We start from the raw sequence: 27,961 nt of genomic DNA on the forward strand, positions 1-27,961 counted from the left end.
TAACAAGTCTGAGCACATGATCATCCACAACATAGTCAGGAGGGCAGGCGCCCAATTAATGCGACCTGATACAGTCTCTGATTAACACTCTGAGAATGATTTCTATGAGTCGCACTTGAAAGGCACACACACATCCTGCTTGACTTCAGCTGACACTGTCTTTTTCACGGAAAAGGAAGCTGAGCGTTTAGGTGTCTTACCCTGTGTCTTAAAGTGCTAACAGGGGATTACTGAGGTAAATGTTGAAAGAGGTTTAGTCACTGCGCTTAGGCAGTGCTCTTAATTACATTTCAGCAGAGTGTCCCGCATGCAGTTGGACGAGAGATCATAGTGATGTCAGGTAAGGGGGGGCTTAAGCAGGCAGATAAAGCCAAGCTAATAGAGATAACATCAATCTGTAATTAAAGGCCTTTTTTAGTTAAGACTAGGAGCTGGCACTTGTTGGTCAAGGCATCTGCAGCAGGACTGAAGGCTTGAGAGTCTTTCTTGTTGCAGCTTCAGCTCATTTTGGAACCATTTTTCTTGTTTGGAATGAATGTATTGATATTTACTTCCTGACTGAGAGCCTGGACAGTTTCACATTTCTCTGGCAGACATTCAGAGGTGAGTCCAATATCACTTTCTTTCCACTATTTGATGTTTTAATTGTTTATGCTGTATATTTTTGGACACACTTTAGATTAGGGTCCAATTCTACCTTTGAACTATGACTTTTGCCTCAATAAATTACAGCTTATCAAAAGGTGGTAGTTAAGTCTAAGGGTTGCAGATTATGATCATGCAGGCATTAATATGTGCTTTATAAGTACTAATAAACAGCCAATATTCTAGTAATATGCATGCTAATAAGCAACAAGTTAATAGTGAGAATTGCACCCTAAAGTGTTATCTTTTTTTTGTTAACCTGTAATGCGAGGTTAATGATTTAGACAGTATTTTAAACACATTCATTTCACTATAAATTCATTGCAATGATGGACATGCAAAATACTGGGTTGTTTCAACCCATGTTTGGGTCAAATATGGACAAACCCAACCATTGGTTTAAATTTTTTAATTCAATTTATATAGGATTTGTATAGGATCACTGTTTTCTGCAAAGCTGTTGACAGACAAGACAGAGCAGGTTACTTTTAATGTCTTAAATTTAAAATCTGGTCATTTTAAAAGAAAATTAAACAATAAATACCGTTTTGTGGCTCTTAATGTGTCGTGACAGATCATCTCTTCGTACTAGTTCATTTATAGCATCAAATAAGCATGAATGAACATCAGAAGGAATGTTGTTTCAACCGCAGAAAGACGTCAGTAGCCTACACACCATTTTTCAAGTTCAAGTCCACCGAAATTAATGCTGCCATCATGTGCTATCGGAAATGTGATAATTCCCACTTCTGACATTGTAATTATGAGCTCATCTCATTCAAGTTTCGAAATAGGAGGGCGTTCATGTGCAATTTTTACCTAGAAAACTCATATTTACGATAATTCCAAGAGCATGTGAAGGCAGCATAATCTACTAACTCCCTTGACCGCTCTGTTGGACAAAATGGCAGATTCGCTATTATGATTGGTTAGATCGCCTGTCAATCAAACTCCATAAGTGACGAACTTCAACACTGAACTGATTTCAGCTGATTTCAGTCTTTCGCTGAATCATTTTCCTGTTTATCACTGTAAAGCTGCTTTGAAACAATCTGTAAAGCGCTACATAAGGGTGACTCGACTTGAAAAGAAAATGCAATTAATTTTAACCGTCATCTTTATTTCTTTAAACGTTAATATCACATTTAACTGTTTATGTACCAAAGAAGATCAAAGTAATTTGCAGTGTTCATATCCTTGTCACTTACTTAGACTTGGATACCATTGGAATTATTGTGTACAAAGGAAGTACATTAGACCAGATGATTATTATCTTCTCTACTATGACCTACCCAAATGCTGGGCTTGATTTAAGTCGTCAGCAGTTTTCCTTTAATTTATTCCTTTAATGAGATTAGACACAAACAAATCCATCCAGTTCAAGTCTATGACTTGGATATGGAATCACTTGTCACATATGTGACAAGTGATGGAATAATATATCTATTCTATTCCAAAAGGGGGTCATATTTATATGAAGAACATGAACCAAAAATCACATGAACCACATTATAATTATGAACCAAAAATCACAGCTGATACAGGCATGTTTATCAACAAGCACCTGTCTATGTATTTTCAAATTATAAAAATTTATATTTTGGGATAATGTTTGAAAATAAAGTACATTTTGATAAAACTTCTCATATGAATTTTCAAAAATTATTTAAAAATGTTCTACATAGAAATATACTTATAGATAATAAATACAATTCCTTCATTCTATATTAAACAGACTCTTGTGTGTACCAGGCAGAGTTTTAACACTGGTGACGGTGTGTCTGCTTGCACCACATTTACCACATAAACCGATTGTATCCCAGATTCATCCCCAAGGTGTTTTTAGGACATCTCTGGGGCTAATGGAGGCTAATAGGCTTAGCACTTAGGGTGTATTGTCCGGTATGCTTACAGGCAAGGTTTGCTGAGGGTAAAACTCTAAACTCTGGGATTACCTCCAACACATCCCTTTAAAATGCTGTATAGTCAGGACTTAGCTAATAGGATCTGAGGGGGGAATAGGGGCCCTGAAGGTAGTTTGGGGGTTGGCTGACAGCAGGACCGCATGCATGCAGGTCAGCAGATGTAGCAGGCAGACTGCTGGACTAACAGGAGGATTACTGGACTCAGATTAGAACGGCTCCTCATAACGGGTAATACGCACAGAGGCAGTCCCATAGAGAGTACAGGAGAATTATCCAGGAATAAAGATCTGTGAATGAATTATCTAGACCGTGTTAAAGGTTGAGAAATGGACACTTCACTGATGTTTTGATTACATGACAATTATATAATATAATATAATATAATATAATATATTCAGAGCTGGGTAGTAATTGATTACCTGTAGATTAGATCATATTACATTTTAAAATACTCAGACTACTTTTCTATTGATTAAATGATTACATGTTATTTAGTAAATTATTTATAATTCATTGATTCTGCTCGTTTGTTATATTTAATACTACTACTAATAATAATACATTTTATTTATAATGCACTTTTCTTAAACCGCTACAACAAGTACATCCATAAAAGCAAAAAAGTTAAGACAAACATTTTAAATTTTTTCTTTCTATAAAAGAATATATATTATATATATATTGTAATAATATATTTATTGAAGTAAGCCCTTAGATTTTGAGTTAATAAGTTAGGTTAATAATCAAATTAAGCCAATAACAATAAATAATTAATCATAGCACCTATTTTACAGTTTGTTTAGACGTTTTCGGAGATGTGAGCTCCAGACCGTCAGCAGCCGTTCAGGGCTCGTGTACCCGCCGAGAACAGCTTAATTTCGGCCAGTGCTTCAGGGATTTGACGCTGTGTCTTATAGTGGTTATACATGAAATATAATTCATTTTGGGTACATAAAACAGGCAATCTTTGGTCTTATTAATCTACTACTTGTTCCTGAGCAAATCGAATTGGGCTATGTTAAATTAAATAATTTAATATTAAGGCTATATGTAACTTATGTCCTGTAGAGCACTGCTTTTGTACATTATGTTTGACTGAATTGTTCAATTATGTTTAATTCCTATTGTCTTTTATAATAGCTATTGTTATTAATTTAAATATTATTGCAACCACCCCGAGTACCCTAGCAACCGCATAGCAACACCTTAACAACCGTATAGCAACACCTTAGCAACCACACCGAGTACCTTAGCAACACCCTAGCAACACCCTAGCAACCACCCCGAGTACCCTAGCAACCACATGGCAACACCTTAGCAACCACCTAGAGTACCCTAGCAACTGCATAGCAACACCTTAGCAATCGCCCAGAGTACCCTAGCAACTGCATAGCAACACCCTAGCAACCACCCCGAATACCCTAGCAACCGCATAGCAACACCTTAGCAACCACCCCAAGTACCTTAGCAACCGCATAGCAACAACTTAGCAACCACCTAGAGTACCCTAGCAACCGCATAGCAACACCTTAGCAACCACCCAGAGTACCCTAGCAACCACATAGCAACACCTTAGCAACCACCTAGAGTACCCTAGCAACCACAATGCAACACCCTAGCAATCACCCAGAGTACCTTAGCAACTGCATAGCAACACCCTAGCAACCACATAACACCTTAGCAACTGCCTTGAGTACCCTGACTAACTATCTATCTATCTATCTTACTATCTATTTCAAAACAACTAAACTAAAACAAACTTTTAAACTTTAAAGTCCGCGTGAACCGGAAGTTGCAAACGACTTTTCTTCAGTGCTGTGACGTATTTCCAAGTGAAACGGAATATTGAATAGAGGGCAGAGTTTTATTTTAGCGCTCCTCCTCTCCATCTCTCTCTCATAGCAAACTAACGGTCGGAGGGGAGTGGTTTAAGTGTTTACAACCCAAGCCGTCAAACTGATGTCATCTGAGGAGGGGCACCGTTGCAGAGGGGAGGAGCATTTTCAGATTTTGATTAAATATTACGAAGCCAAACAATTTTTTTGTGTGGATTGACTTTCACGGATGAATTGTTCACCACAAAACTAGCAATTTGAGCTAACAAAATAAATAAGGTCAATTTTGATTTCATGTGTACTTTAAACTTTATAAACTACTTCAAACTTTCTGGACTGGCTTTTTCAAGCCAACGTTATATGAAAGTTATATTAATACACCATTAGATGACGGCAAACTTTACGCAACTTGTAACGATAGTTTGCTTAGACTACACAGGAATAAGGAAAATACTGCTGAAAATACTGGTTATACTACTAAACTTCAAGCTAAACAGCTAAACAAAGGTGTTGACAAACCTGTTACAGCCTGCTTGTTACATTTTCCCTCTATCTGATTTCTCAGTATCAGACTGAAAGCAGCGACGTCACTAAAATATCTTACACCTGGCCTGAGTGAGTGAAGATAAAGCACAGAACAAGTAAACAGGTAGGCTACTTTATTATATCACATGATATATTCTTTATAACATTGACGTTTGAATTCTTGGAATGTTTTTATCATGGTTGCATCTTAAATATCGTTCACTGGCCTGTCTAGAAAAGATAATCTTTAGTAGGCCTATTAGATAGCAAAGGATAGTATTGCTTTATGAGCCCTCAGGAGCTGATGGGATCGTTTGTGTGTATTGTGTAAATACTATTCAATTTGTCTGTGTGCTATTTCAGTAGTGACTGTGAATAGGCTATGTCATGCCAAGTACATAATTTTACATATGTTCCAGACCGTCTGTGCATTAATGGTGGGGATTTTTGGAGATATATCTAACTGCAGAACCACAGAACCACAAGTCACAGCAGTTTGAGGACAACAGCATCAGACTTTAAAGGGTGAGTTCACCTAAAAATGAAAATTCTGTCATCATTTACTCACCCTCATGTCATTCATCTTTGGAACACAAATAAAGATATTTTTGATGAAATCTGAGCGCTTTCTGTCCCTCCATTGGCAGCAACACAACTGATATTTGATGCTTCAAGAAGTTCATAAAGAGATCGTAAAACTCAGATTTCATCAGTTCAGTCGGTATTTTCACCCCAAAATGGTTGTCCTGTTGTCGCTGTTGTCCTCAGACTGCTGTGACATATGGTTTTGCAGACTCTTTCTGCATCTTACATATTTGAGCCAGTAGATGGCGACAACAAGTGACCGTCTTTATGAGTGATTCATTCAAAACAATGATTAATTCAACAAGTTTTTATAAGTAAGCGGCCATTCAAACAGAACACGTTTTTTGGTTAAGAACGCAAGACGCAGGTCAGTGGAATGAATTAAACGCAAACTCTTGAGACTGTTTTAGAAAAGTTGAACTTATAATTTATGCGCCACATTTCTGAAAACACTATACGCCAGACTCATGCCTTCCGCCTAACACATGTTTACATAGAAAAGAATGGAAAGCAGTGCAATAGAATGCAAAAACTCGTTCTAATAATGACCCCTAAGTCATTGAATCGTTCATTCAACTGATTTGTTCAAAATCCCTGAATCATTTAGAAATGAAACACCAGGGCTGTATCTGAAATCGCCCCCTATACCCTTAAATAGGGCACTATTTGAGGGGACAGCCATTTGTAGTGGTGTCCGAAACCATAGTGGACGGTGTTGAGTGCACTCATTCAATCCCACAATGCACCGCAATAACGAGTGTACAGCCGATGCACGCTCAGCGGCTTGAGAATACCCATAATGCACGGTGAGAGTCGCACGCTGAATGAATTCCCGCATCTCGCCAGGAGGTCCAACATACTATAAATTCCTTTTTAAATTGATCATTAAATCGTTTAATTAAGGTTTGTACATGCATGGCAGAGTTCAACATAAATATTACTACTGGAGCTGCCAGTTTGCTACAAATTATTATTATACAGCAAGCACAAACTATGTGAAAATGGCAGCCCTTCTGGCGCACTCAGTGTCCGAATTCACTCATTTCATTCACTCCTTCACTATATTAGTGAAGTAATGTAGGGGATAGTGAATGAGGGTATAGGGGGTGATTTCGGACACAGCACATGACTGTGTGTTGCAAGTTATACTTAAAGGGATAGGCCATCCAAAACTTAAAATTCTGTCATCGTTTACTCACTCTCATTTCGCTCCAAACATGTATGCATTTCTTTCTTTTGTTGAACACAAATGAATATATTTTGAAGAATGCTAATAACCAAAAGGTTTAATTTCCTATTGACTTTCCTATTGACTTCTGTTGTCCCTACAATGCAGTGTGTTTTTTTTTTTAATGTGCACTATTTATAGACTGTGTATGTTTGTCACACTCAAGGAAGAGGCAGTGTCATGACCCCACGTGAACAGCTAAGGAAGATAACAGCGCTGGGAGAGCAAGGCGCTCTAGATGAGAAACACTGGTACCGACTGGTCAATGGCATGTCTGCTGGAGGTGAGAGTTCATCACAGAAGTGGCACTGTCCATGAAGCACTTTAAATAGAGCTGATCACAATCTTGAAGAAATATGGCTAAGAAAGAGCTAATACTATTACTGACACCTTCATCTGTTACCTTGCATGTGAAATAGAGTTGCGGCAAAGGCAGGAGCTCATGATGAGGAACCAGATGGCCATGGCTCCACAGATCTTGGCTCAGGGGCAGCAGAGACTGCAGGGTGTTCCCACACAGTTTGATCCCCGCTTCATGGAGAGGTATGTTAGAATGAACTCCAGTGAGATAGTAAAAGATATTAAAGGTGGAGTAGGTGATCTGAAAAATGCTAATGTTAGCCTGCTAGCATTGAAAGCATACGATCCCACCCTCCCCACATGGAAAGAACCTATATGTGTATATATGCGCATATATGAAACCTATAAGCAGTGTGTATGCACATATATGCTGCATATATGCACATTTATGATAATATATATGCTGCATATATGTGTATATATACTGCATATATGCTGCATATATGCCCTATATATACTGCATATATGCGTATATATGCCACATATAGGCAAAATTGAGGTGCATATATGTGCATATACAGGAAATATAGGTCTCCTGTATTGCTTCTTCATATCCACAATTCCGCATATCTATATAGCTAATGGCAGGATCTGGTCATTTTGTAGCTCATATCTCATTTTCGACTGTCATACATGATGCCTAGCTCATATTTTCTATTATCAAGGCAAAAACTAAGAATTAATGGAAAAAAAATGATGCAAGAACTTATGTGCGAACACGTGAAATTGGTATCACATGTAATTGGCATGTTATGGAATTTAACTACACTCTAAAAAAATTGGTTCTTCAGCGGTTCTTTGGGGTGGTTAAGGTGCTATATAGCACCACTACCTTATAAACCCACATGGAAAAACCTATATAAACATATATGTTTCAATATAGGTTTTGATATAGGTTTTGCATTTATGTGACATATATAAAATTGGCCGTTTTCCTATATTATAGGTACATATATGTATTTATAAATTATAAATCCTCTTTATCTGCAGAGAACTTGTGCCGCCCACTGAGATGGTATCAGCTGATGCTAGACAAATCCACATGGGTGCCCACCTCGGCCCACCTATGCCCCCAAACTCCAATGTTATTCCAGGCAGGGGATTCCCTGGCTCAGGTTGGAATGGAATTATATACAGGTTAATATTAGAGGAAGCTTACTGAGCAATCTAATTTTGTTAATTTTTTAATTTCCAGGTTACGGCTTCCTTCCGACTGAAACCATGGAGACGGTTGCCAGACGACAAGAGTTAATTCACAAACAGAACATAGCCAGGTGAATTTCAGTGTATTTGCCTGCCATGTAAAACAATATTAAGTATGATGAATACAATACAAAGCTATTAATAAATGTAATTAATAAGTTTGTTTTTTTAATGAGGATGGAGATGAATGCCATCCTGCACCAAAAAGAGTTGGAGAACGCCCACCAAAAGGGTCTTATTGGTATGGAGAATCCCATGATGTACCAGGGCATCCAACCCAATCCAATGGCCTTCAGGGGCCGCCAGCGACTCCCGGATGGTCATGATGTATTCGTCCACCGCACCACTCTTGAAGACCTGCATGCGAACAGTCTCCTCATGTCAAGCCCTTACCCACCGATCAGCACACTGCAAAGGGAGCGCGGACGCAGGACAGGCAGGAGGACCGCCAATCATAAGAGCTCAGACAGCAACATCACTCTCCCCAAAGGCCAATCAGAAGAGAAGAACATCGAGCAAAGTCCAGGAGGTGCCTCGGGGGAGGAGAAGGAAGCTGAAGGGAAAGGTGAAATGAGCAACGAAGCCACCAGCATCAAACCACACCAAACCAAAGTAGACACAGAGCTGTCTTCAGCCAGCAGTAGGAAAAGTTTTAAGGAAGGAGAGCCAGGGATTCGCAAGGCGTGTATTAGTGGACAGGAGGGTTGTGCAGAAGTCACCAACTGCAATGCTAGCACCAGCGACAAAGACATTTCCAACACTTGCTCGGCTTTCCAAGAAAAGTTTCTGTACCCGTCTGCCGCTGGCCCACTCACAGGGATGCCCTACATGCTCCCCGTGCCAGGAAATGGACTTCTACCACTCGGTGTGTGTGTTAGTTCCCCCTTTTTTAAAAGCATTGGTTGTTTTAGTATTATATAATGGTTGCAGTTTATTTTAGAGTAAATGCACTTACAGCGTAAATGAGCATACAGAGTAAATGTACTTACAGCGTAACTAAGAAAGTACTGGGTAATATAAGGTAACCACATGGGGTAAGGTTAGGGGTAGGTTTGGGGTTAGTACCTAGTTATTACCCAGTTATTGCATTACTATAATAAGTACATAGTATGTACATGGGGAAAAGAACTGTAAAATAAAGCGCTACCATAATAATATTTCTTCGTATTTTAAATTAGCTTATATTTTTATATTTGCATTTTAGTATTTTTTAATTGAAGTTTTAGTAATTTTGACATGCTTTTGTTATTGTTTAATATTTCTTTAGTTTTAGTAATTTTAGTACTTCAGCTATTTAAACTATTTATTTCAGTTAGTTGCCAATAAAACATTTCAATTTTTTTATGCATTTAGATTTTTTTTTCATCTAATATTTTTATTTTATTTTATTTTTAGCTTTATTTTAATTAAATATTTTTTAATAGTTTTAGGGCCAGATTTATTAAACAGGGCGAATTAGCATGATGCAATACCAAAAAAGTGCCGATGGGAGTGGGAAGTTCTGCGCGTGAACTACTGACGACATGCAAATTAAAGAACACAGACGCAGCCGGATCATTTCCATAATAACGCAATCTACCAAGAGCAGCAAATTAGCTTTTTTGGGGAGCAAATAATCACGCAAATACTAATGCTATCTCACGACCAATTTGTACGTATTTTACAAGGTGGCTAATTTTTAAGAAATTCGTACGGCCTCACTCTTACAAATTCATATGATTTGTCGAAACCCTAATGACAGGTAGGTTTAGGGGGGAGTTAGGGGTAGGTCATTCATACGAATTCGGCAACTCGTAAAATACGTACGATTCAGCACAAAACGTACAAATGTATACAAGTAAAGTCAAACTAATTTGTACGAATTAACCACCTTGTAAAATACGTATGAATTGCCGTAAGATCGAGTTGCAAGTAACAGTAAATTGACTAGCGCAAACCTTAGTAAATGACCTTGCATGATTAATTTAAATAGTAACATGTTTGTGTCTGAAAGGAAAACTCCTACAAATGCATATGCAATAAGGTCAGCCGCAAAAACAACTGTGTCCATGCCATTTCATTTTTCATTGTGTGTCTTTATTAATTCCTATAGTTTTTTAACGCCAAAAGAGGGTTTGCGCTGGCGCAAGCTGTTAGTAAATCTGTCCATTACAATAACAACACTGGTGTTTAGCTGTTAGTTAGGCATGTTTTGTGAGCCAATATACATCTCTCTTAAGAAATATTAAGACGACGCATTATAGTCAACATTATCTGTTTTATTTTCAACTAGGACATCCTAATATGTTTCTTAATGGAGAAGAGGTGTCTTCATTACAAGATATTCGCAAGTGGACAGTTGATGACGTCTTCAACTTTATCAGTGAAATACCAAGCTGTGCTGAATATGCACAGGTAATAGAAATGTAAAATGACAAAATGCAGTTATAATTTTAAAGCTGTTTTTTAGTCTCATTCTTTTGTGTGTCATCTGCTGCAGACATTCAAAGACCACATGATCGATGGAGAGACGTTGCCTCTTCTAACAGAGGAGCACCTCCTGGATACACTGGGGCTAAAGCTTGGGCCGGCGCTCAAGATACGATCACAGGTATTTACGTTTTAAAAGGACAAAATTCTCTACATATAAGCAGGTTAATCAATGCAATTAAGTTAATATTAAAATATTAAGAAATTTAAAGTGAAGTATAGGCTACACATAAATGACTGAATATTTTAAAGTCAGCATCAGAAGTTTCAACAGTCTTTTCTTCCCTGTTGTGATGTATATGTGGGTAAAATGGCTACTCAAACAAGAAAAAATGTAGGGAGGGACTTGATTTTGTTCATCAGGAATTGATCTGATCGTTTGGATTGTTGTGGTTTGCTATTGGTTGATCTCATGTGAGTGACAGGTTGTCCCGCCCTCACACCAGTAAACACATCATCAGAGAAGAAAAGTTGCTGCAAGAGAGGAGTAGTTATTTTGATTAAAGGGTTAGTTCACCCAAAAATGAAAATAATGTCATTTATTACTCACCCTCATGCCGTTTCACACCCATAAGACCTTCGTTCTTCTTCTGAACACAAGTTAAGATATTTTTGTTGAAATGGCTCAGCAAAGCCTGCATTGACATCAATGACAGCTGATTCATTATGCTCCGAATCTTCCTGAACCATTGTTTTGAAATCGGCCATCACTATATAAGTCGTTATTTTGTTTTTGGCGCACCAAAATATTCTCGTCGCTTTATAATATTAATATTGAACCACTGTACTCACATGAACTGATTTATTTGTGTTTTTAGTACATTAAATGTACTAATGAGGCATGAGGGTGAGTAATTAATGACATAATTTTCATTTTTGGGTGAACTAACCCTTTAAAGATTACGAGTACACATGCATTTTTAAAAAAAAATAATCATATGCATGGATAAATCATTTATATGGTATGACGTCAGAACCCAGAAAAATAATTAACTGAGATTTTCCACTCTAAAAAATGCTGGGTCAAAAACAACCATTTCTGTGTTATTTGGCAACCCAGCACTGGGTAAATATTGGGTACGGGGTTATTTTAACCCAGCTTGTTGGGTTTTATACACTAACCCATTTGGTTGTGTTTTGACATAGTGCTGGGTCAGTCAACCTGATATTGAAGGTTTTTAATTTTAAATAATAAAATTGCACTCTAAAATCTTATATATATCACTCTAAAATGTTATATATATATTTTTTATTCAATGCCAAGTCAGTCTTTTACAATCATATAAAATATTCAAAAACATTTAGTGTTTTAGGACATGCAGCCAATGTGAATCTGTGGAAAGAAAACTGGTATCAGTAGGCAGTTCATTAAATTAAAATCTTATATATATTCAGCTTTGAAAAGTTACTCCAAAAACAGTGATATATTATCTGTTAGACATTTAATTTCAAAGGAACCAGCAGCGAGTTCTGACATCATACCTGCACCACTCTATAAACACTGCAATATTCCATAAAAATAAGAATTGTCAATTTTGATTTCATGGTGACTTTATCCTCCAGTGGGTCCTTGATCTTCAAAAGGTTAAAGATTATTGCAGAATTAGCTCTAAGACTTACTCATACGGTTATTCTCCTCTCTTTTAGTTGTCCCGACGGCTGGGTAACATGTTCTACAACATGATGAACTTGCACCTGCCTGTCTCCGGCCTGCAGCCTCCACCTGAGAAGAGCGGGGACAGATCATCAGACATCAGCTCCCCCCTCAACTGCAACAGCGTGGAGCTGCTCAGCAGCCCCAGAGACACAGAGGCTCTTAAATCTACAGAGCCTGTAAGTGAAGCTGACAACCCCTCACCGACCCAGATGAGTGAGACCACCTGAGAGAGCTCAACTATTGGACCTCAAAGCCCTTTACTGTTTTGACACTAACTGACATTTCTATAGTGAATATACTGAATCTGATCATATATTTTTAAATATCCATCACAAATATATTATGATCTGTGTAATGCAATAGGTTCAAAATGTGGTTTCCAACAGAGTTAGTGGACTGCTTTTCTACGTATATTATGTATATTTTGTAATAAGTTAGCAAATCAATTAGAAATAATTTTGTCCTTATACTTTTTTATTGTAAAATTGATCTTTGGTTTTTACTTCAAACTTGAATTATTCTCTATTGTCATGTGTTGTTTGCTATGAAGTAAATAAAAATAATTATCACTTTGGTCTTTGTTTGTTCAGTTGGTATGTTAAAAAAAAATTTAAATACAGCATTTTCCACAAAAATGCACAAAATCAATAGTATTCTTCTTTTTTTCAAATTGTGAAAATACATTATTATGATGTGTCTGAATCTAAATCCCTTGTGATTTTTGCAACATCAAACATCAAATCTAATATTTTCTATATACTAACTATACATATATATATATATATATATATATATATATATATATATATATATATATATATATATATATATATATATATATATTGTTTAATAATTTATAGCTGAATGGTTTATTAATGCAGATTTATATTAATGCAGTCAACACAACAATATTTGCAAAAACTAAAGAAAATGGTTGAGTTATTTACTGTCTTTCCCTCTGCGTTGTGGGTTCACATTTTGGTGTTATTTTAGTATTATTGAGAATATTTTAAAATAGTTTTTATTTTTATATTCCATTTTCATTTAAATTTAGGTTAAAGTTTTAGTGATGTTGTGTTTGATTTGTCATTTTATCATTATTATTTAAAAATATGTCTATATAGTTTTTATACATTTTTATTTTAGTTTTAATCATCATCAAGTTAAACTAAATGAAAATGAGAAATGTTAACTCAGCAGTTATTTAACAATTTTATTTTATTTGCTAACAGTCATTTTAAGGTTTTTGTTAACTATAATAACTCTAGTTTAAATGTTTCTTAGGTGTCAAACATTTAAGGAACATTAATGGATATGTTTATTTTATGATAGATAATACTTCATAGCCTATCATCTGTTCTCATGACAAATGGTGGGATTTGCATGATGCGAATTACACAATGCCCAACTGATTGACAGACAAACTGAACCTGTTTCAGTGTTAAAGGGTTAGTTCACCCAAAAATGAAAATAATGTCATTAATTACTCACCCTCATGTCGTTCTACACCAGTAAGACCTTCGTTAATCTTCAAAAACACAAATTAAGATATTTTTGATAAAATCCGATGGCTCAGTGAGGCCTGCATAGGGAGCAATGACATTGTAAATTTCAAGATCCATAAAGCTACTAAAAACATATTTAAATCAGTTCATGTGAGTACAGTGGTTCAACCTTAATATTATAAAGCGACAAGAATACTTTTTGTGCGCCAAAAAAAACAAAATAACAACTTTTCAACGATATCTATATGGGCCGATTTCAAAACACTGTGTCAGGAAGCTTCAGAGCTTTACGATTCGGATCAGTGGTTCGGAGCGCCAAAGTCACGTGATTTCAGCTGTTTAGCCGTTTGATAGGAGCAGTGTTGCCAAGTCTGCGTTTTTTTCCGACAGAATTGGGCTACTTTTACACTGTTCCCACGGGTTGTTTTTCACGTCCGTGGGTTGAATCGACCCAAAATAACATGATATTTAGTTCCTGGAATGCAAATTTTACCACGGGAACCCCGCCAAAAATGCTAATTTTACCCCCCGGAATGTGATTCTTAGCGTGGGACCCCTCTGAAATGCCTTTAGGCTAGTTTTAGACTAGTTTTGAGGAGCAATTGGGTGGGTTTTGTTCTGAAAACCTGGCAACCCTGGATAGGAGATCCAAATCACTGATTCGATTCGTAAAGCTCCGAAGCAATGTGTTATCGGCCATTACATGATATTGTTGAAAAATCGTTATTTTGCATTTTTTTGGCGCACAAAAAGTATTCTCGTCGCTTTATAATATTAATATTGAACCACTGCAGTCACATGAACTGATTTAAATATGTTTTTAGTACCTTTATGGATCTTGAGATTTACAGTGGCATTGCTGTCAATAAAGCCATCGGATTTCATCAAAAAATATCTTAATATATGTTCTGAAGATGAACGGAGGTCTTACAGGTGTGGAACGACATGAGGGTGAGTAATTAATGACATTATTTTCATTTTTGGGTGAACTAACCCTTTAAGTTGTGGATATTTTCAGTAAACAGTTTTCTTCATACATTCATACACAGAGGGAAAAAGTTAACATTTGGTAACTGAAAAGCTAAAAAGCTAAAAACACATGTTATTATATCTTATTTACCAACTGCTCAGGTAATGTTAAAGGTATGACCCATTTCAGGAGTGCCCAAAATTACGATTTAAAATCAATCAGAACTAGAATTGTATCTTCATATTTACAGGTAAAGCTTCATATTACGGTTACTTTCTTTGACTTTTCTTCACCTGCACTTCAGATGGCAGTATTCATTCATCAGATTTTAATCTGCCAAGCGAAGAAGTGACTGATCACAGGCTATTCGAAATATCGCGAGATCTCCCTCCCCACTCTGTTTGCGACCACGTCAAGGGAACCCTGAAGTTAGAAATCATGGCGGAGCGCAGGAGACACAAGAAGCGAATCCAGGTACCAAATTCACCAAACGTTTGCCATCATATTCTCAACCTTAGATCTCTATTTGGCGTTGTGTCGTTTCTCGAGTTAGTGTTTTGTTCGACATAAAATACAGTTGTACTTTGATCCGTTATTTTTGCAGTGCTCTCATACGGGAGGTGGATTATTTATCAGTGTTGGCGCAATTTTTGCGCCTCTCTTCGGTAGTGCAGTGTGTCTCTCGGCAGGTATCTAAAGATGTAACACTGACTCGATGGATCTGATGTGAGCATGAGCTGATTTTAACGCCTCTCCCCTGTGGAGAGTGAGTGTCTGATGGAGTTGGCCATCTTAGCTCGACACAGACTGCTCGGTTTGCAGGCTGTTCTTGTTATTAACCAGCTGTTGTCTCGCATGCTTCACGAATTTGACTAAATATCGTCCATAATGCATAACTTCTCAACGATTGAACCATCGCCACATTTGTACCTATTTGCAGTGTAATTAAAGAGACATTTCACCCAAAAATAAATAAATTCTGGCATCATTTACTCACCCTCATGTTGTTTCAGTCTTCTTTCCGCCTTGAATACACAAGGACTTCACAGTTTATAGCATTAAAAGTGAACTGTGACTGTCAGTCCATAACATTTTACCTAATATCTCAGTTTCCATGAGAAAACGCATATAGGTTGAAAAAAATGCTTACAGGATTTACATTTTTGGGTGAACTATCCCTGTAAAGCCCATTAAATTGGTGCATTTAAAGGGACACACACAAAAAGGCGTGTTTTTGCTAACACCCAAATAGGGGCAATTTTGACAAGCTAATAAATGATCTGTGGGGGATTTTGAGCTGAAACTTCACAGACACATTATATTAGATCTTGTAAAAGGGGCATAATAGGTCCCCTTTAAAATGTGTGCAACATCCTCCTCAATATGTTAATCAAATACAAGTGCTACATTTTGTGGATCTGCCACTTAAATCCTAGTGTGCTATAGTGTTTTGACTTCGATACGATACCCAACTTAAATATCACGATACCGATACTTAAACGATACTATGGCAAAAACATAAAACAGCAGGAAAAGTAAATAAATAACATATGACAGAACTTCTTTCTTCACAAGTGTGCAGGCTGATAATTCTGGATGCCATGAAGTTAGAGTTAGACTTAATATAATTTTTAACGTTTATTATTTTCATGCTCAATAAAATTGTAAATTATTTGCTGTTATGCTTTTTTTTATATGTACATTTACGTGTTTTTGACAGTAAGATTATTGTAAAAATTATATTACTGTAAATAATTAGAGCAATGTTATTAAAGCATAAATTGTTTTAAAATAACTGTATATACCCTTCACATATTTATGTATTTTTAAATTTAAATTTTATTTTTGCAACCAGATATCACTTATTAAACTTAGACTCAATAATACACCTCAGGTCTGCTTGCACAAGTAAAATAAATAAAAAACACTCATTTAATGTTTGAGAGCATAAACATAATGCTGGATTCACATTCACTAACCTGTCGCTCTTTAAATTCTTTGTACAAATCGGGATGTTTGTCGGCAAGATGCTTTTGACCCCCTTCGCTTGCGTTATTTTGTAACATCTTTTGCAGACGGGCTTTGTGGTGTCCGTGGGCTTGCCCTGACTTTCGGCGATGTAAGCAAAATAATGCCATATTTCGCTTCTTGCATCTGCTTTCTCAACAATTTGTGGACGGTCTGCAAGAGCACCTATTTTGCAACCACACCTCTCGTTTCGTCACCATAAAAGCCGCTGCGCAGTTGAGAGGAATAAAGACGCACTCAATGTGCCTTAGAAGCAGCGCGCTGCACGCACACTGCCCCCTGCTATCGCACATTAGGAAATACAGCTGGCACTCAAAGTACCGGTACTAATAAAATGAAGAACCGGACCGTTTTTAAAAGCAGGGTATCACGATACCTTTCTAGTACCGGTATATCGTGCAACACTAGTCTGCTACCTACTTAGACAGCATTTTTGGTCATATTGTGATTGCCATCCCTAAAAAACATTGTGTAGGTTGGCAGCTCATTTGGCTTTGAGACACGTCCACAGTGTGTTCCTGTAATAAAAGAACAGTTGAGTTTTGCGCAATGACGTGTTGTCTTGATAAGAGAGACACTCTTCATGATCCTTCCAGCGTGTTGATTTTTGCTCTTATGCAACAGGTTGAAATCCACTGTCATTGCTGGTCAGTTTTATTTCAGTGCGTAAACAAGTAATTTATTCATGTGATGCAAAGCTGAATTTTCAGCATCATTACTCCAGTCTTCAGTGTCACATGATCCTTCAGAAATCATTCTAATATGCTGATTTGCTGCTCATTATCAGTTGTGCCATTTAATATTTGTTAAAACCGTGATGCTTTGATGAATATAAAGTTTAAAAAACAGCATTTATTCAAAACAGAAATCCTTTGTAACACTATTTTAACTTAATTTGTCCTTTCTGAATAGAAGTACCACCACAAAGCCCAAGTAAATTAAAAGCTCTGACATTCCCACTCTGAGTGATAGATGAGAAATCCTGCATTACTTTTACTTATTCACAATCAATAGAATCCTAAATCAAATCTTTAGATTTGAAAGGTTTCCAAACTAAAACAAATAGATAAAGTAAATGTTTTTCACTGTAATGATGCCAATTAGACCAAGTGTTACTGGTATAGTTCACCCAAAAATTGTCGTTTACTCACATTTAAACATTACATTTACTCACCCTCATGTCTTTCCAAACCTGTATTATTTTTTTCTGTGTAACACAAAAAGATATTTTGAAAAATGTCTATCATTTGTCAAGTCAATTGGAACCATGGCATTATTTAATCTTGTGTGCCGCAGGCGAAGTTGGGTGAATTATCCCTTCAAGCAGTTTATCTGAAGCCAGCAGCCTTTCTCATGTAGTACAGACCACCAAACCGTAATGATAACAAGATCAGGGCCTACTGTAGTGCAAGACAAGTTATTATTTACCAAGGCGACTGAGACATTGCAATCAATAAACATTTGGCTGACTTCCTTCACAAAATCCAAAGGAATATCAGGCAACATTCCAGTAACTCCCAGACAAAAATACCATGTTTATATGGTCTTCATTGAATGTGACTCATGCATTCTGACCAAATAAAGTATGACCTAAGGATTGTGGAGCCCGTAACGCTCTCATACTAAGACCTCAGGCTTAAGAGTGCAGTTATAGTCATTCATTACTCAAATGAATGTCGTCTCTGTAGCCTGGATTTGTGAGGGTGTTTTTGTATAGTGTGGTCACACAAGTAATGATCTTTAGCTTAATAGAGCGGGTCAGCGAGGACTCGGTGTGTCTGCAGCCAGTCTGAATGGAGATGGTAATTTCAGTGTATGGATTACAGAGCACAGCACATCAGTGTGTGGTGAGCTGAGGCTTTTAATTAGTTCACATTCATTGAGTCCATGACCGACGAGGGTCCTGCTGCCAGTGCGGGAGGTTAATTTCAAAGCTTTTTCAGATTCCTGCACTGCTGTTATCCTGAATTCTTCTGTCATTTTTCTTTGGAATTAAGGGCTTGTTGCTAAAGGAACAAACCAGCTTTTTGTCATTTCTGTTGTATCTATTATGAATCTTGGTTTAGTATCTAGGTCCTGTCCCATGGTGTCTCAAGTCTCATTGGTCCAGAATCATGCTCTATATAATAGAGATGCACATATTACAACTCTTATTATTATATATATATAATATAATATAATATTATATAATATTATATATATATATACATGCATACATACAGGTGCTGGTCATATAATTAGAATATCATCAAAAAGTTTATTTATTTCACTAATTCCATTCAAAAAGTGAAACTTGATTATTATATTCATTCATTACACACAGACTGATATATTTCAAATGTTTATTTCTTTTAATTTTGATGATTATAACTGACAACTAAGGAAAATCCCAAATTCAGTATCTCAGAAAATTAGAATATTGTGAAAAGGTTCAATATTGAAGACACCTGGTGCCACACTCTAATTAACTAATCAACTAATTAACTCAAAACACCTGCAAAGGCCTTTAAATGGTCTCTCAGTCTAGTTCTGTAGGCTACACAATCATGGGGAAGACTGCTGACTTGACAGTTGTCCAAAAGACGTCCATTGACATCTTGCACAAGGAGGGCAAGACACAAAAGTTCATTGCAAAAGAAGCTGGCTTTTCACAGAGCTCTGTGTCCAAGCACATTAATAGAGAGGCGAAGGGAAGGAAAAGATGTGGTAGAAAAAAGTGTACAAGCAATAGGGATAACCGCACCCTGGAGAGGATTGTGAAGCAAAACCCATTCAAAAATGTGGGGGAGATTAACAAAGAGTGGACTGCAGCTGGAGTCAGTGCTTCAAGAACCACTACGCAAGACATGGATTTCAGCTGTTGTATTCCTTGTCACCTTTGAACAACAGACAGCGTCAGAAGCGTCTCGCCTGGGCGAGAACACAAAATTCTGTCATTTATTACTCACCCTCATGTCGTTCCAAACCTGTAAGACCTTCGTTCATCTTCAGAACACAAATTAAGATATTTTGATAAATCTGATTGCTCAGTGAGGCCTGCACTGACAGCAAGATAATTCACACTTGCAATGCGCAGAAAGATACTAAAGACATATTTAAAAAAGTTCATGTGACTACAGTGGCTCAACTCTAATGTTATGAAGTGACAAGAATACTTTTTTTGCACCAAAAAAACTAATGACTTTTCAACAATATCTATATGGGCCGATTTCAAAACATTGCTTCATGAAGTTTCTGAGCTTTATGAATCTTTTGTTTCGAATCAGTGATTCAAACGGCTAAACTGCTGAAATCACGTGACTTTGGCGCTCCGATTCACTGATTCGATTCGTAAAGCTCTGAAGAAGTGTTTTGAAATCGCCATCACTAGATATTATTGAAAAGTCGTTATTTTGTTTTTTTGGCATACAGAAAATATTCTTGTCATGTTATAATATTAAGATAGAACCACCGAACTCACATGAACTGATTTAAATGTTTTTAGCACCTTTATGGATCTTGAGAGGTGCAGTAACATTGCTCTCAATAGAGGTCTCACTGAGCCATCGTATTTCATCAACAATATCTTGATTTGTGTTTGGAAGATGAACGAAGGTCTGATGGGTGTGGAACAACATAAGGGTGAGTAATAAATGACATTATTTTCATTTTCATATTTTCATGTTACCAACGTTGTAAAGAGCGATACATAAAATGCACTACCATTCTAATACATCGACTTGTAGACGAGCCTGTATAATTCACTTCTTCTGAATCAAATCGGTATTTCCATTCTATTCCATTGACTGAGTGGATCAGGTATTCTGAGAGCCCCTCCATACAGAGACGTGTTTAGCTGTATATGCAAAAAAATTGTATCGTATTGGCCTGAGCTGGTGTGATTGAGTGGAGGCAGGGCTAATATGCGTATTCTTTTATCTCTTTTTTTTTTTTCTTTTTTCAGGAGGTCAGTGAACCTACCAAGGAGGAGAAGGCAGTGGCCAAGTACCTGCGCTTTAACTGTCCCACCAAATCCACCAACATGATAGGACATCGAGTGGATTACTTTGTCGGTCAGTGCACTCATTCCTGTTTTGCTTTCTTTTGTTCCCTCTGCTTAGGGTTTATATCAAGGTTTCTTTCTTTTTGGCTTCCGATGCTGTCATTAAACCAAATGTTTGTTTTCTGCTCATCAGCCTCTAAAGCAGTCGACTGTCTGCTGGATTCAAAGTGGGCCAAAGCAAAGAAGGGGGAGGACGCTTTGTTCACAACCAGAGAGTCGGTGGTGGACTACTGCAACAGGTAAACCTAGTCTTTCTCTCTCATTTTATGATGCCGAATGGGACTTCAGTGGTATTTGATATTACAAAGCTCTAAATAATTAGCTAAAGTCCCCCTGTAGTCCGTAATTTTACCCCTTAAAACTCATCTTTGATCACAAAAATGACACATTTAAACATTTTTTCCTGTGAAAAAAAGCCTTAAAATAGCTTGAATGTATCTCTACACCAGGGCTCTTCAAGTAGTTTCATTTCGAGGGCCGGATTATCAAATCAAAAAGTTGAGGTGGGCACTAATTTGAACTATTCTTACTATTCACAGGCTCCTAAAGAAGCAGTTTTTCCACCGAGCCCTGAAAGTGATGAAGAAGAAGCCAGAGAAAGATGTAAAGAAAGAGAAAGAGAAAGAAAAAGAGAAAGCTAAAAGTGACAGTGGCAAGGAAGAGGAAAAAAAGAGCAAAAAAGACAAAGACAAAAAGAAGGATTCTGAGGTTGCAGACACAAAGAAGGAAAAAAATGTATGAGTGCTGTTACATGCTGCATATGTGCATATCATGATTCTTATTTTGAAGGCTTATTTCTGAATGTTTAGGACGACAGTCCAGGATCTCCAAAGAAGAAGAAGGATGTGAAAAAGAAGTTCAAGCTGGAACCTCATGAGGACCAAATGTTCTTGGATGGCAGTGAGGTCAGGATGAATAGCGTTCAGAAAATCAAATCTAACAGATGCTTGTAAATATCATACATTTTGCTTGACGATGAATTGTCATATTTGCAGTTACCAATTTTATTGTCTGCTTTACATACCGTTTACAGTAGTGTTTTTACAAAAGTACTGACTTCGGTACCAAGTTGGTACTGAAATCTTATTCTTAAACACCTCTGATTGGCCATTGTGTTCACGTACTTAACAGATGTGTCTGTGATTGGCTACAATGATCGATGCTTTAAAAACGTTGTACATAGACATCTTTGACGGTCTTCACCGAGCGCTTACATGGGAAAATTTATGAAGAGCGTGAAATATGTCTATTTACAACATGTTTTTGAAGTGGTGATCATTGTAGGCCAATCACAGATATATCTGAACACAATGGCCAATCAGAGGTGTTTCAGAATCCGCTCAACAGCGCTCAAATGCTATTGGGAAATGCTGGTATGTCACATTTTTACAATTTCACTACCAGCTTTGGTTATTTTGGTGTAATTTATATGCTATTATATTATTTATTAATATGTTCAATTAGCTTAAATTTTTATATTTTCAGTTTTCGATTTAATTTTAGTTTAAGTTTTAGTAAGTTTGATATGTGCTTCTGTCATCTATTTCAGTTTTTGTAAACAAAAAAAAAAGTAAAAATTCTTCAATGTAAAAATATATTATAACTTATATATTATAAGTTTAACATTATTGTTTGTTATTTGCTAACTCGATTCTAATTTTAATTTACTTTTTTAGGTTTTTCATCTAATATTTCTATTTCGTTTTATTTCAGCTTTATTTCAATTACCTACAATAATTTTTAACAGTTTTAGTTTAAGCTTTAATTAACAATTTCAACACTGATAGTAATCATTTTATTTATTTACCTTAATATTTAATAATCTTTTCTTTTTCTTCTCCTAATTGGAGGCCAAGCATCCGTTGTATCCGTTGGCATTCTTATTATTCTTCCGCTCTGGAACCACTTGTGGGAAAGTTATGAAATTTGGCACACAGATAGAGGACAGACTCAACATTAACTAGAACAAATTTGGTGTCTCTAGATCAAACTCTTTAGCGCCACCACTTGTCCAAAGTTTCACTCATGCTTACGCCAATAACATTTGAACCATAAGGGTTCCAAAACGCGATAAACGCCATTTTCAGAAAAATTTAGTTTCTGCCAAAATCAGTATTGTATCTGGTTGGTATTGAAAAGTAATTTATTAATTTTGTGCAAAATGCGATATCCGTCATGTTATTCTGTCATGTTTTCTCCCTTTCTTTCCAAAATGCGACAAACGCCAGTCTCCTTTTTCTGCAGAACACGATATATCCTCTCAACCAATCACATCGCACCATTCCACCCAATGTAAACATTAAAGGCTTTTTTAAAAAACGTTTTTTAACACCAATGTATTTGGCAAATACGTTTATTTAACCGTGCGGTGGCGCCAGATACTCGTTAATCGGTAATGACAAATGATTTATAACATTAACATGACCCGTTAATTTCATTTTGGGAGCGACGGCTGAATGTAGCCTATTTTTAGTAAAATGCCTGTATATAAGATAAATATTGGCAAATTTTACACTCTGTCATATATGTGAATCAACTTACTTTGTTGTGTATTTTCAATTTAAAAAATAACTTTTATATTGATAGATTAATTGTATTTTGAAAAAAAAAAGTGTCATGGATTTATTGCATTTTGGGAAAAAAAAAATTACGTTTTTATAATAAACTTTTTAAAATCATAATGTAGATTTGAATTTTTAATGTTTTTATAACCAAAAGATGCTATGTGAAAGTTTGAAACAGAAAATAGTGGTTTTTATCTTGCCACTTTCTTGGTAAAGAAAACACCTTTTTACTCAAATTAATCAAAATGGAGTTATTGCGTTTTGGAACCAAACTCTTCAAATAATTTTTTTCATCTGATTCTTTAGCTCAATACGATTTGATTGCACCCTATGCTGTCATTTTCCATCATGAAACTTTTCCCGCCAAATTTTCCCTCCAAAAAACCTACTTTTTTGACCTCTTAAACGGTTGCTCCAATTTTCATGAGAATCAAATCCGATCATTTTCAGACTATGATGGCAAAAAGTTACCAAAAGCTGTCGATAAACCCAACCATTCTCGAATAACAAGCAAACAAATTCGAAGAAGAGCGTGCCACATTGGACGCATGACTATATCTCCGCAATGCTTTAGTGTATTCTGACCAAACTTTGTACGTCATAACAAGCATGACCTGAGGCTACATGCTGTGATTCGGCACAGCGCCACCTGCTGGTCCAGAGATAGCAAAAATGGCTTCTTAAAATAACTTCCAAACAGTTTGGCCTTGGTCTTGTTAGATTCGGCTAACTGTTCTTCGAAACTGTTTGTCCAATTAAGATGAAACCACCATAGGAAATTCGGAAACATATGCTAAAGCCCAAATGCCAAAATTCTGATAGTAAGTGGTCATTTTTTACGTACTCATACATATATACGTCTATAACTCCTAAACGAAATTAGATATTTTCACCAAATTTGACATTTATGGGCACATTCTGAAGACACTTTAAAAAAAAAAAAAAAAAAAATGGTGGGATTGCACCTGTTGGTGGCACTATAACTGAACTAAATATTAAACTATAATGGAGTATATATTCTTTGTGCTTGGCCCCCTAATGGCTGCTTGCAGCTATATTTATTATTACTGTTGTTGTTGTTATTTTAATTAAAAAAAATTATTATTAAGCGTTTTTTTGGAACCCAGCCAACCTGAATATTATAATGTAATAATATATCCTTATATTACATAATTATGTGATGAGTTTTGATAATATTGTTGTGATTATTAAAATATTATATGAAAATTGGTGTTATAGATTCCTCACGTTCTCATCTTTTGTGTTATAATTATTAACATTTGTCTTCCCAACAGGTTTATTTTTGGATTTATGATCCAGTCCACTTTAAAACCTTTGCCATGGGATTGATTCTAGGTAGGTTCTCGTCTTCTACAGTGTCTGTCGTTTCATTGACTCCAGTACAGATTCAGAGCATTGTGTGTGTTTGCAGTCATTGCCGTCATCGCAGCCACTCTCTTCCCTCTGTGGCCCGCCGAGATGAGAGTCGGCGTGTATTACCTGAGCGTGGCAGCAGGATGCTTCGTCGCCAGCATATTACTTCTGGCTGTTGGTACGAGTTCAAGACTTTACTTTCTAGTCACAATCTGATATGGTCTACCACTTTCAAATGACACGTTCTGTCTTTTCTCGTCCTCCTATTCCTTCTTTTCTCTTTCGTTCAGCTCGTTGCATCTTGTTCCTGATCATCTGGCTGGTGACCGGCGGCCGTCATCACTTCTGGTTCCTACCAAACTTGACAGCCGACGTGGGCTTTATCGACTCTTTCCGGCCCCTCTACACGCACGAGTACAAGGGTCCGCGCTCCAGCTCCAAGAAATCCAGCGGCGAGAAATCCGACAAGGGCGGCGATTCCAGCAAAGCGCAGAAATCGGATAGCGAGGATAAGTCGGACAGCGAGAAGAAAGACTGCGAGGAGGAAGAGGATGAAGACGAGAATAAAGAAACGGAGGAAGCGGGCGCAGAGCGTCAGTCAGACACGGACAGTGACAGACGAGAGGACGAAGGCTCGCAGCACAGCAACGGCAACGACTTTGAAATGATCACCAGAGAAGAGCTGGAGCAGCATACGGAGGAGGAGGAGGAGGAGGAGGATGACGAAGAAGCGCAAAGTGACACAAAGCCCTTGACTGTTCAGACATAAACGTTTTCCTCACGCCGCACACATACTCCCATGCTCCATGTGGACCTGCTGACGTACTTCTGTCATGTTCAGAAGATGTTTCCCATTTCTGTTCAGGCTGAGATCTTCCTCTGTGAAAACAGACAGGCTTAAAGGTTAAACGAGAGCAGGAAACGGCTACGACGACAATGGATATATCGCAAATGCTTTCCCCACTATGGATGCAACAATGCAAGTCTCCCCGAACCCCATGTTCCTTGATTTTTTTTCTTTTTTTTTTCATGTTAAGTTTATCTAATGTCAAGTGTTTTGTTGTTTAAACATGTCGGTAGTGTTAAGAAGGACTGGTCAACTTTCACAATGTTTTTTAACCCACATAATATGAATGTTTGCTCTCCAATATAGTCAGATTCAAATCTGAAGGGTTTTTTTGTACCAATAGATGCATTGGATAATTTGGACGGACCAACATATTTTGTCTTTATAAGTGTTACTATCTATCGTTTTAGTCATAAATCTCAATGGCACTTGACCTGTGATTATTTCTTTGTGGAACTCTGGGAGATCTTGCTTGGTTTGGGACGAGAAATGTATTTTTGTGTTCTTGACACATCATACGTTTCTGCAGTCTTGTTTTGTGACCCTATTGAAAAATAGTCCTTGTTAACGGAAATGGAGAAGTTAATAAATCAGAGCGGTATCCTTGACTGTGATAGGAAGTTATTTAAAACCAAACTCAATTTGAGTCTGCATTCAGAAGGGGAAACTACATCCACATTTGTGCCAAATGATGCGGGATATTGATGCTTTTTTATGTACATTCAAATTATGACCAACTTACAGATCGAGTTCAAACGTGTCATGCCGTAGCTCGTATAGTATGTCCTCTAGAGCCAATCACATCCGTGCATCATAGCCTTTGGTTCACCCATCTGGAGGTTGACAAATCATACTTCCCCAAGCGGCTGTGGTCCAAAATAGTTAAGTTAGTTTGCATTTTAACAGGGCCAAGGTCCAATACTATCTTTCCGTAGGGTTGCATACTTTTGGCTAGAGTGTTATTTTACATTAGCTGTTTCTTTGACTCATACTGAGGATGATATTTAAGAGAAAAAATACAAATGTATCATTTATATATGGATTCTATAAATCTACCAGAGATGTTCATGCCAGCACTTCAGGTTCAGCATGAGCTGTACTCTATTTTATAATGCCAGACATACAGGTTTTTCATTTCATTGCATTTTGTACTAGTACTAATACTAAAACCACCAATGTTTTCAATGCTGAAGACTTTAGAAAGATTGTTTCGGGGCAATTTATTGGAATTAAAATGGCAGAAAGCATCCTGTTAATCTATATGATGCATTGACTCTAGTGGTTATCAAATGCGCACAAGACGAGATGCTGCAAAGGTGTTTTTCCTATATTAAAAACCCTTGTCAAAAGCATCCCTCAAAATTCATGATCATCTCAAGTTCAAGTTGTGCCTGAGTGAACCACTCTCTCTCTTCTTCAAATGTATGACTCTTTAACCACATCTGTGAGTAGATGATCTTGTCATTCAAACCCCTAGAGAGCTCACATTAGTGTTCCTGTAGAAGTTTTCAATATTCTGTCGTTGACTTTGAAGACCTGGATAGACTGGGCATGACACTACATGTGCAACTAAAGACATTTGTTTTTACTTTCCATGGAACTTCAGTCACCTTTTTTCTGTCCCTGTTGTCTTTATGAGAGAGAAAGATGCTGATATCCCAGATTTTTTTTTTTTTTTTTTTTTTTTCAATTGGCAGGAATTTTGATTTGACATGGGGTGTCTGTCATGTAAAGATGTAATATCATTTATAAAAAAATTACAAAAAATTTAAATCTCATCTTTTTTTATGTGGTCAGCATCTTCAACTATCTGGATCAGTGTTGAGGATTGTCTTTTTGCAATATCTGGAGAATAATTTGTGTCTGTCAACTGTATCTGTATCCTTTCATTGCAATAAAAATATAGAACACAAGCAATTTGCATGGTTTTGTTGAAAACTCACAAATGTGGAGCTTTTCTGTTTTTATAATATATTACATGCTTTTATATATATGTGTGTATATATATATATACAGTACAGTAGTCAAAATTTGAAGTGGATCAAGAAGGTTTTAGGACAACTTTGATGAACTTTTTTTGATCCACTTCAAATGTTGACTACTGATTTTATACATATACACAGTGCCCTCTATAAGTATTGGGACACATTTTTTGAAGACTTTTTTTTATATGATGAACAGTTTAATTTAGGTTATCGC

The 27,961-nt window shown here is 36.8% G+C and overlaps 2 protein-coding genes and 1 long non-coding RNA gene across 8 annotated transcripts; 2 read left to right on the forward strand and 1 right to left on the reverse strand.

Moving 5' to 3' along the window:
• Positions 1-279: 279 nt before the first annotated feature.
• samd7 (sterile alpha motif domain containing 7) lies at positions 280-12,697 on the forward strand. 3 transcript variants are annotated; one of them, XM_067362551.1, is made up of 11 exons: positions 280-603; positions 4,971-5,054; positions 5,350-5,455; positions 6,910-7,026; positions 7,163-7,286; positions 8,094-8,218; positions 8,299-8,377; positions 8,483-9,171; positions 10,579-10,700; positions 10,786-10,896; positions 12,423-12,697. In XM_067362551.1, exons 4-11 carry the CDS (start codon positions 6,924-6,926, stop codon positions 12,657-12,659), a joined length of 1,590 nt encoding a protein of 529 aa, XP_067218652.1. In that variant the 5' UTR covers positions 280-603; positions 4,971-5,054; positions 5,350-5,455; positions 6,910-6,923; the 3' UTR covers positions 12,660-12,697. The 3 variants fall into 3 exon arrangements, with proteins under 3 accessions (XP_067218652.1, XP_067218653.1, XP_067218654.1); XM_067362552.1 differs by lacking the exon at positions 5,350-5,455; XM_067362553.1 differs by lacking the exons at positions 280-603; positions 4,971-5,054; positions 5,350-5,455 and adding an exon at positions 5,744-5,882.
• On the reverse strand, positions 8,754-20,365 carry LOC137002720 (uncharacterized). 3 transcript variants are annotated; one of them, XR_010891909.1, is made up of 3 exons: positions 16,887-20,365; positions 11,326-12,498; positions 8,754-8,859 (listed from the first exon to the last, which is right to left on the reverse strand). It is a non-coding gene; the product is annotated as an uncharacterized lncRNA (long non-coding RNA). The 3 variants fall into 3 exon arrangements; XR_010891908.1 differs by lacking the exon at positions 8,754-8,859 and adding an exon at positions 10,931-11,249; XR_010891907.1 differs by lacking the exon at positions 8,754-8,859 and having other exon boundaries at positions 10,931-12,108; positions 12,396-12,498; positions 16,887-20,362.
• On the forward strand, positions 15,224-27,316 carry sec62 (SEC62 homolog, preprotein translocation factor). Of its 2 annotated transcripts, none has more exons than XM_067362554.1 (8): positions 15,224-15,381; positions 20,879-20,987; positions 21,111-21,216; positions 21,517-21,712; positions 21,787-21,882; positions 24,837-24,897; positions 24,974-25,093; positions 25,206-27,316. In XM_067362554.1, exons 1-8 carry the CDS (start codon positions 15,346-15,348, stop codon positions 25,682-25,684), a joined length of 1,203 nt encoding a protein of 400 aa, XP_067218655.1. In that variant the 5' UTR covers positions 15,224-15,345; the 3' UTR covers positions 25,685-27,316. The 2 variants fall into 2 exon arrangements, with proteins under 2 accessions (XP_067218655.1, XP_067218656.1); XM_067362555.1 differs by having other exon boundaries at positions 15,225-15,381; positions 21,517-21,685.
• Positions 27,317-27,961: the final 645 nt, after the last annotated feature.

The sequence above is a fragment of the Chanodichthys erythropterus genome, chromosome 16 (assembly GCF_024489055.1).
Source record: "Chanodichthys erythropterus isolate Z2021 chromosome 16, ASM2448905v1, whole genome shotgun sequence".
NCBI lineage: Eukaryota > Metazoa > Chordata > Actinopteri > Cypriniformes > Xenocyprididae > Chanodichthys > Chanodichthys erythropterus.

Excerpts from the sequence above, each read along its gene's own strand:
- samd7 (XM_067362551.1), top strand. The coding sequence starts at position 6,924 with ATGACCCCACGTGAACAGCTAAGGAAGATAACAGCGCTGGGAGAGCAA. Across the intron at positions 8,378-8,482 it reads CACAAACAGAACATAGCCAG|GATGGAGATGAATGCCATCC; the intron begins GTGAATTTCAGT and ends TTTTTTAATGAG. Across the intron at positions 10,701-10,785 it reads GCTGTGCTGAATATGCACAG|ACATTCAAAGACCACATGAT; the intron begins GTAATAGAAATG and ends CATCTGCTGCAG.
- sec62 (XM_067362554.1), top strand. The coding sequence starts at position 15,346 with ATGGCGGAGCGCAGGAGACACAAGAAGCGAATCCAG. Across the intron at positions 15,382-20,878 it reads GACACAAGAAGCGAATCCAG|GAGGTCAGTGAACCTACCAA; the intron begins GTACCAAATTCA and ends TTCTTTTTTCAG. Across the intron at positions 21,883-24,836 it reads TGTTCTTGGATGGCAGTGAG|GTTTATTTTTGGATTTATGA; the intron begins GTCAGGATGAAT and ends TCTTCCCAACAG.